This window comes from Bemisia tabaci, chromosome 4 (assembly GCF_918797505.1).
Source record: "Bemisia tabaci chromosome 4, PGI_BMITA_v3".
Lineage (NCBI taxonomy): Eukaryota > Metazoa > Arthropoda > Insecta > Hemiptera > Aleyrodidae > Bemisia > Bemisia tabaci.
The window spans coordinates 36,418,721-36,428,037 of record NC_092796.1 but is presented as its reverse complement, the minus strand read 5'-3'; the positions used below and the strand labels follow the sequence as shown (position 1 = coordinate 36,428,037).

General features: G+C 44.2%; 1 protein-coding gene across 1 annotated transcript in view; it reads left to right on the top strand.

The window, feature by feature from the left end:
• The first annotated feature begins 589 nt into the window (after nucleotides 1-589).
• Nucleotides 590-9,317, top strand: part of spidey (hydroxysteroid 17-beta dehydrogenase 12 spidey) — a 35,721-nt gene continuing 26,993 nt past the window's right edge. The window contains exon 1 of the mRNA XM_019043129.2: nucleotides 590-915. Within this exon, the coding sequence (XP_018898674.1) occupies nucleotides 765-915 (151 nt within the window). The 5' untranslated portion in view covers nucleotides 590-764. The remainder of the gene's footprint in view (nucleotides 916-9,317) is intronic.

Genomic DNA, 9,317 nt, shown 5'->3' with positions numbered 1-9,317 from the left:
TGCATTTTGAAGCTCAAGCTATACATACTTCTCATGGGGGAAGACTTGTCATCGCTCAAATGTCCGTGCGGTGTTTTTTTTTTAGCACAGCACTGCCGTGCTAAGGAAGAACATCATATGAACCTTCGAGAGTTTTCAAATTTCCCTCGATAAAATATGTATTTCCGACGACATTCGTGCACACTTTTTACATTGCTTTTAGATTTAGAGCACACTAATTGTCATGAATAGTTTTGATAGAATCGTCCAATTGTCTCAAGTTATGAAAATTTCACAAGTTTGAAAAAATTCGGTTTTTGTCGAAAGAAATTTGGCAACGTCTGAAGGTTCATACGGCGTTTTTTCTTACCACGGCAGAGCAGAACTCTCTTCCTTAGCGTGCCGTAATTTTTTTTAAGAGCGTGGCGGCGGCGGGGGGGGGGGTTCATTCCCCCCCCGTCGACAATTTGCCGTTTTTCCGGGGCCGGCTCAAGCCCGCACTGCGCACGACGGTCATGGTTCCGGCACCGGGGTGACGTCACGCGGCGCGCGGCGTCGCGTCGCCGGCGAGGGGGAGCCGACATTGATTTTACCGCGCAAGTGCAATAACCCAGTTGGCGAATCCGGACGCGATTGATAAACGTGTCCCGTCGTCGCATCGCACCGCGGCAGTGGCAGCAGCACTCGAACCCCGAGCTATCAGTCTCGCTCCGGTTAGAAAGTGAAGTGCGTGGAACTCTAGTCCTAGCTTATTCTCGTAGCGTTTTAAGTTTAAATTCGAAAAAATGTATACCTCTCTCGAGAAGTTGGGGCTCCTTTTCTTGGCCTACATAGCTTACAAGATCGGATCCAAGCTCCTGACTTTCTTGTTCTACTATTTCGCCGCGCCCGCCCTCAGCCTGGCTGTTGATTTGAAGCGCATGGGAAAATGGGCCGGTGAGTTTTTCTCATTTTTTTTCTCCTCCTTTTTATATTCACCCAGCCTCATTTTTTCCTAACAAAAGATCGGGTTTCAAGGGAGTTTTCGGCGGGTCAGGTTTTTCTGCGGTGGAAAATATGATATGTACGATCCATTTTCCAGTCAATTGACATTGAGCGAGGAATTATAGGTTATGGCGATAAATACTGATGTTATCTGTTATCTCTCCCGAACCCGTGACTCTTTTTTCAAGTGTTGATTCCTGGATGAATATTTCACCTCTTTGGCCTCTCTATTCGTTGATCGATACAAACTATATATTGCACCGGAAAAAATACACATTCATCCCTATACTGGAAAAAAACATATTGGATCTAGAGTCCAGACTCTTAAAAACATCGACAAGAAAAAGTACTCTTAATTTAATCGAATTTTTACTTAAATCAAGAACCAAGCCTCTTAATTTGAGCGGGTTTCCTTTTGATCTAAGCAAAAATCTGATAGAATCAAGAGTATTTTTTCTTGTCACTGTTTTCAAGAGTCTGGACTCTAGATCCGATGTGTTTTTTTTCCAGTGTAGTAACTTCATAAACTCACACATCAAGGGTCATGTGTTTACGATTTCCGCGCGTTATTACACCTTTTTTTCTCTGTATGTATGAATTCAATTTTTCGAAATGAGCTATACATTTGTAGATGATATTTTTTGAAAAAAAGGTACATATTTTTTCAAGAAAAATGAATCATGAGGGTTTCGAGGAATAGGGTTGTTTAGTTTCAATTTTTTTTAAAAAAAAAAAAAAAAAAAAAAAATATGCCACTCAAATTTGCAACGTTGCAAATTTTTTTCATCAGAAATATTAGTCTCTGTGCTCGTAACCCTGAGAAAAGTTCATTCCCATTTTCACATTAGTTTAATGGATGTACTAGAGGCAAGTCCATTTCCATTCTTATAGTAGTTGGATTGGTTTAATACAGGCGAAAAAGCTCAGGCAAGAATAAGTAATTTTGTGAATTAGACCAAAAGTAGGCAACCTGATTATTTTGACTATGAATTTAGATTTTGATGGTGAAACTAAGTAAACAAGAATATCATTTTGAAGCGTCGCAGATTTTCCGAAAAACTTCATAATTTTGAAGAATGGCCGAACAATAATACTGCACTAAATTTCATCTTACACCCCCCCCCCTCCCCAATCCTCCAAAAAGTCATTTGAAAATTGTGTACACTTATGTTACGTCACTAGAGAATACTACGTTACCTCAAATATAATGGCTTTCATCTTGTTACTTCCTTGGCAAATCAACATAGGTATATGATTTACGTGCTTGAAATGCTTTGATATTTTTTTCTCTATACCTAGTGCAATCCTGAAAAATATCGTGTCACAAAGCTGCAAGATTATTCCATAAAAATTGAAAGACAAACGGGGATTTTGAAATGTTGCAATAACTCTACCCGTGCGTTTTCAAACTGAATTGAGGGGCGTGATGGACAAGGCGCATTAGTGCAGTTTTTGAAAAAATTAAGTTACGAATGATTTCAAGTAAAACTAGTCTTAATTCTGTGAAAAATTCGCACTCAAATTCCACTTTTTAAGCATAAAAAAGTCAGTTTGAACTCTCTTTCCGCCATAGGATCCATTCGAAACTTCAAGCGCGTATTTCTCGAAATACCAAAAACTCCACTTATGCGCCTTGTCTCCCAAACCTCTCAATTCATTCATCATCCATAATTGTAAAAATGTGGTCCCTTTGTTACAATTGTGCGTTTTTGTGCTGAAAGAAACCATGCACAAATAAACTAATCAAAAGAAACTATGAATCACGTAAATCCTTTTTGCATGTGTATAGACCCTTTTAACGTTTATACGTTCAATTTATGAAGCGATCTTACTCATGTCCACCAAAGTTCCCCGAACGGAAAAGTATTCCCCCCGGCGAAATAGTTTCATAATGAATTCATGCTCTGGACGGGTTTTCCTTCTTGGTGAGGAATGATTTCGCGGGAATAATAACATAACATCCTTTACAGCGCCATTCGTTTTGGCTTCACTCATCGTGGGTTTTCAGATTCTCTAGCAAGATCGCTTTTTTGAAAACAGTGCCCCCAGCCATAATCAAGGTCAAAAAAACCATACCAAGAGCTAATTTTAATAGTGAATGTTTTCGTCTTTTGACGGTCAGTAAAATTCCCCATTCGGTACCTATGTACAAAATAGCTTCATGTCTTATAACGGAAAAATCGTTCGCAAATCCTGGGTGGCCTGATGATATTTATAACCGGACCATCAAAACATTCCTTCATTATTTCAGCCGTCTGAACGAGAAATGACTCCAACTTCATCGCGTTATGAATTAGCCTGTTTTTATTATTTTTGTGGACGTATTCTATGTCTAAACTCAAACCGTCGTGATTTTTCACGCGTAAGAGGGAAGTGGCGCATGTTCCGCACCATTGAATCCAGTTCTGCGGAATTTTAACTTATACAGTCGAAGAAAAAAAATGATGGAAACTCATCTCGTCTTTATTAGAGCGACAAATGGATGACAATGAAGTGTACTCAAATGGCGTGGATCGAAATGTGTGCCTCTGCATCCGTAATATTATCGCTTTTAGTGCAATATCAGAAACATTTATCATTAAATATGACTGTCCCTGTAAAAAGGGACCTCATAGCCGAAAACTGGAAACAGAGCGTGTAATCAGACTCGTTGAAGAGAACGAATGGATGCAACTATAACTACTTCAGGATTGTGCGTGTTACATACATTAAAAAGTGAAGGCGCACTGTGTCTTCTTTTTGTTACGGCCACCGCGATACATTTTCAATCATCATGTGCACTGCCGTGCTACGGAAAAACGCCGTATGAGCCATTAGGCGCTGCCAAATTTCCCCTGGTAAATCACTAATTTTCAGGAAAATTGTTGAATTTATGTTTACCAATTTCTCAGATAATTTTGCTTGTAATTTGATCTAAGACGTTTGAACATTTCAAGGAAACATACTCATAAATTTCCTCAAAAATAAACATTTTATCGAAGGAAACGTGGCAACTCTCGAATGTTCATACGGCGTTCTTCCTTAGCACGACAGTGCAGTGTCATGCAGTCTTTTCTAAAACCATCACTATACCTTTTAATGCAATTTATTCGTAAAATTCTCGTCTTTGCTGCTGTGCTATCGAAAATAGTGGCAACGACCAAATTTTCAGACTTGAGGTTGAAAATTCTTAACACCGGTAAAAAAAAACCTCTTGGTTCAAGAGTGTAGTTTCTTGTCGCCGGATTTAAAAGTCTGGACTCTTGTTTCAATGCAAAATCCGCTTGAATCAATGCAAAATCCGCTCGAAGCAAGAGTTCAAGACTCTTAAATCCGGCGACAAGAAACTGCACTCTTAAGTCAATGCACCGCGGCATTGGTCCAAGAGGTTTTTTTTACCAGTGAAACCTCAGAAATTAGTTGATATCGTGGGGGGGGGGGGGGGGGGGGTTAACAACGTCCGATAGCTCATATGGTGTTCTTCCTTAGCACGGCAGAGTATGAGCACAGATTGCAGTTTGTATCTCTGTGCGGACAGTATCACCATCCATCCAGATGCATGCATAATTACGCACAGTGCGGAAGGAATGGGGAGCCAGCTGCAGCCGCTGCGACGTCAATATCGATCAATGAGATCAGATCCGCAGATCGGCTCGGGGGAGCCAGAAAAGGAAAATTCCGTCGAGTAACGCAACATGTTAAGTGTTTCCCGCTTCGATCGTCAACATCGGTTGCCGCGCATCTCGCCGTTCTGATTCGCGACCTGTCCCCATCAATCGCCTCTTGAACCCGCGGCGTTTTTCGTCCGAGTCGCTGTCGTGTCACTGCCGTGTGGACGGGGAAAATGCCTCCTTGAACTTGTGGTCCAGGTTCACACGATCTAAATAGAGCCCTTTAAAAGGCTCATCAATGGCATTGTTGACTGTTCTGCCGTGCTTAGGAAGAACGCCGTATGAACATTCGAGAGTTGCCAAATTTCCCTTGATAAAACATGTATTCCCTGGTAAAAATTGGCAGTAGAATCTTGTTCCAAAATACCATAGACCTACAGCCGGCTGTAAGATTTCCAATAGCTTCTATAGCTGGCTACACAATTTCTTATAGCCTTTTATAGCCGATGGCGATTAAGCAACAGCCAGGCGATAAAGTGTATGCTAAACGTTACTAATTGCGGATGCTAGGACTTAGTGAGTTTTTGGAATACTGCTCTCTTTTTGGGCCGTAGTATCTTGATTTATTTTGCGAGGAAAGCTCCGTACTTTTGATGGATGCCTGCCATTACTAATATATTAGAGCGCCTTCAGTTTCGTATGATACTGTGAAATACCTCTGGTGTGAAATAGTTGCTTCAAGCGCCGTGGTACGCTGCGGCGCGGCGCGGCGGGCGGGCAGCCAGCGCGAAACAAGCGTTGGCGCCTACAAACCTAACATGGATACTTCACGCGTTGCGCAATGCGTGAAGTATCCCTGTTAGGTTTGTAGGCGCCAGTGCGTCGCCGCTCCGCTTTGTGTTAGGCTCTAATATTTAATCTGGCGGAGTCAGCGTTTTTCAACTCATGATTTTGAAATTTTTGCACACTCTGTATGGACTATTCTCATTTTAATTGATGAAAAAAAATATGTATTAAAGGAAAATATAATGTGTGTTATGTAAATATTAAGGTGGTTCCGTATCAAACTTAATGATTTCCAAAGCACACGAATTTCTACACAATTTCTTATAGCCTTTCATAATCGATGGCGAAAAGCAACAGCCAGGCGATAAAGTGTAAAGCCCTGCGATAGGAACTATAGCCCGGCTGCATATTTTTTATCGCTTCGTATAGCCCGGCCGTATGATTTTCTCCGCATTCTACAGCCAGCTATATGATTTTCGAGCAATGTTCATTTCCCACCATGTGTTGTTCAAACTATAAACAACTTGCTGTAGCTGAGCCAAAGCGTCAAGATTGAGGTTGCCAGATTTTTATATCGTAGGGACTGTCATGATAACGTTTAGCGCGCGATGTGAATTACGCAGAGCATTGAGTTTTTATGAGCGGATGGTTTGAATACACGCATTAAGAATCATTGAATATCTTTTTAAGGTATTGATTTCGGTAATTTTCGTTGTGCGCATCTTGTTTTGCGTGAAATTTTGGTTAAGAAACATGTATCAGAATCCTGAAATTCGTCCCTTGTCTAGTGCTCCATTGCCAAGATACCAATGGAGGGTCTCTTGTCTCTGCTCCAAACTCAACAACTCGCTTTTGCCGGCATTCCGATGCACGAGGATAATCGTGAGAGTGAGGATGAAGGCATCGATCTCTTTAATGAGGGAGTCAGTCACCCAAAGCCATGACTGGTGTGGAAGACTTTGAACTTGATCTTGGTAGAGTTCACGCCGGGGCTGTAGACCGAGACGCGGTGCGCTACGGCTACGGCGCGACATCAAGGTTGGTCAGCGGTCTCGCTTAATTGCCCACCGCAAAGTCCCGTCGGCTACGACCCGCTATCCGTTACGTCACCCGCCACCCGTAACGGTGACGTAAAACGCCCTCCGGAGCTCCGTAAAGACCTTCCTTTGTTTTTGCTAGCTTTTTCGGTGGTATCAAGAGCTGAATTTTGCCGGAGTAAACTTAGCATCCGTCGACGTTGAGTACCTTTACACGGTACTGCACTGCGGTCACCAAAAAGACAAGAGACCCAGGAGACTTTCCACTAGTATCTATGGGAAAGGTGGAAACTTTTTCCCTTCGGGACATCAACATTCAACTGTTGACCTACCTATACTAGATCGATCACAAACTGATTGCGGTGGACGCACTCGTACGACAGTGTGTTGGAGTTTTTAGCCAACGTGCGTTAAAAATTCAGCATAAAGCTGAAATCCTCAATACAGTGGGAAAAAGCTCGCTCGAGCACAGTTTTCCCTAAAAGATATAAGCTGTTTGGAGCAACACTAGTTACGTCCACTCACTGTAGTTGCCTCCCTGAGTGGACGTAATTAGTGTTGCTCCAAACAGCTTATCTCTTTGAGGGAAAACTGTGCTCAAACGAGTTTTTCCCCTCTGTATTGAGATTTTCAGCTTTATGCTGAATTTTCAACGCACGTCGGCTAAAAACTCCAACATACTGGATCGATTGTTAACAACGTGCCAGGAGTTTCATTTTGCAAACAAATCAAAGTTTGAGAAACTTGTTTGGCTCATGACGACGCCCAAAACTCGTATCATCCACCTAGCAGGTCAAACAATGTGATGACTGTTGCTTCCTAATAATTCTCCTTATGGAAGTGTTGAATTCCTGAGAGTAAAAGTTTCCACCTGTGGCCAAGAGGCCAGAGGAGGGTTTCTTTGTCTCTGGACCTATCAGCCTGCTAAAAATGGTCATGTTGGTGAGTGAAACATATCATGTTGACGCCAAAGTGGTATTGACGTAAAAACCTCGCATTCGATACCGTTACCGATTTCTGTATCGAACGAGAGGTTTTTTCCCTCCAAAAAGGCTCAAGTTGCGTTTATTTTTCTGAAATTTGCCAATTTCTTTGTTTAGACTGATTCTTTAGGCTCAAGCGTAGGGGCCATGGTTCTTTTTTTTTTCAGTAAAAATTCTAATTCTGCCGAGATGTTTTACGAATGTGATGTATCGCACACGGAGAAAAAAAACTTCGTGCGAGGGACCCGAAGTTTAGGTCATATGGATCTCTGAAGTTTTAGGATTGAGCATCTGAACACTTTAGATCGAGCTGTCGAGGTTCGGATCACACATCTGAAACTTCAGTTCTTACATCTGAAGTACTTCGGTTTTCACATCCGAAAAACTTCGGTTCTCACATTTTGAAATACTTCAGATGTAAGAACTGAAGTTTCAGATGTGTGATCCAAACCTCGACAGCTAGACCTAAAGTGTTCAGATGCTCAATCCGAAAACTTCAGAGATCCATTTGACCTAAACTTCGGGTCCCACGCACGAGGTTTTTTTCTCCGTGCACGCCAGAAACCGGGACTAATCACCTTAAGGCTTCAAAGTTGCAAGTTCCATTATTACCTCACGCAACTCCCGCGCCGCGGACTTGCTCTGCAAGCAAGACAATGTTGACTGTTGAGCTTTCCAAGGACGCGGGACCGGCACCGTTGGCGGGAGCAGGGATTTAGAGCTGAGGTTTGAGGGAGCATCATAAACGGAGCCGCATCGGCGCGCGAGGCGGAGGCCCGGCGCGGACTTTCATGCCGCTTCGATCAGTGCGCCGGGGGAGCGCATATGCCGTTGAGGCGGCTTCACCTGGTGAAGCCGACTCCCGGCTCCTTTTCTGATGCTGCATCAGTTTTGATGCTGAGTCCAGCATCAAAATTAGCGGCCTCAATTAGCAGACGCGTCGGACGCCAGCGCCCCGGCGTGGGCCACCGCGCCAATGGGAAACGTAAACAAAGGGGTGTTCCGCGAATTCATCGCCGAGTCCGAGGGTCGCGGTCTTCTGGGACAGCCCCGTCGGTAATTAAGCTGGGTGGCGGGTCCGAAAATTAAGGCCGTATCGGGCCGCAAGCCGACGGTCCGGCCTCAGAGGCTGAGGCCCATGAGCCAGCATCAAACCTCAGCATCAGCGCTTGAGGCTGGCTCGGTCGGCTCTCCAGCATCGGGCTTCAATGCCCGAAGCCGGCGGCCGGCAGGTTGAGCGCATCAGGCTCGGAGCCGTATGCCCGAACGGCCGCTACCTGGGCATACGGCATTGATGCTGAAGCTACGAGTTGATGCTATACAGCATAACCTCATGAGGCGCCTCAAATGCCTGGGCGGGAGCTCGCGAAATGGCGCGTACTCGCCTGGCCGCGTGCCGCTTCCTAAACGGCTTTACCACCACCTCACGAGTTTCCCGCTCCACATGACTGGGAGCTTTCCTGCATCGGCCGGCGACGCGACGAGCTGGTCTGGTGGCACGCGCCCGGAAGGTCGCCCGACCGGGAAACACTCACGCACGACCGGTACTCCAACTCGCCTCCATGTGTGAACTGTTTCACTCGGCGACGTGGAAACATACCATCGCGCCAACACGCGAGTTTTTCAAGAATCGGATTTTATTTCCAAGTTTCGAGGATCTGTTCAGGAGCTGTTTTGTTGGTCCTTCCACCGTACTTTAATATGCTCAGGACCAGTCTCGACTGCACTTAAGTCATAGAGTACATAGAGTCGTAATGCAATTGGGAGAGCTGGCGCCACTTTTAAGCATTTTCCAGGTCCCGAATTCTGAGACTCCCGTGTGACGCCGGGTCACTTTATCGATACATCGATTGTTTGCGACACACGAGTATCCGGCCATTCGATGTAAACAAAGAAGATAGGAATCACCACGTATTCTACGCCGCCATTTTTGATCGAACATGTATCGAAAAAGTGAC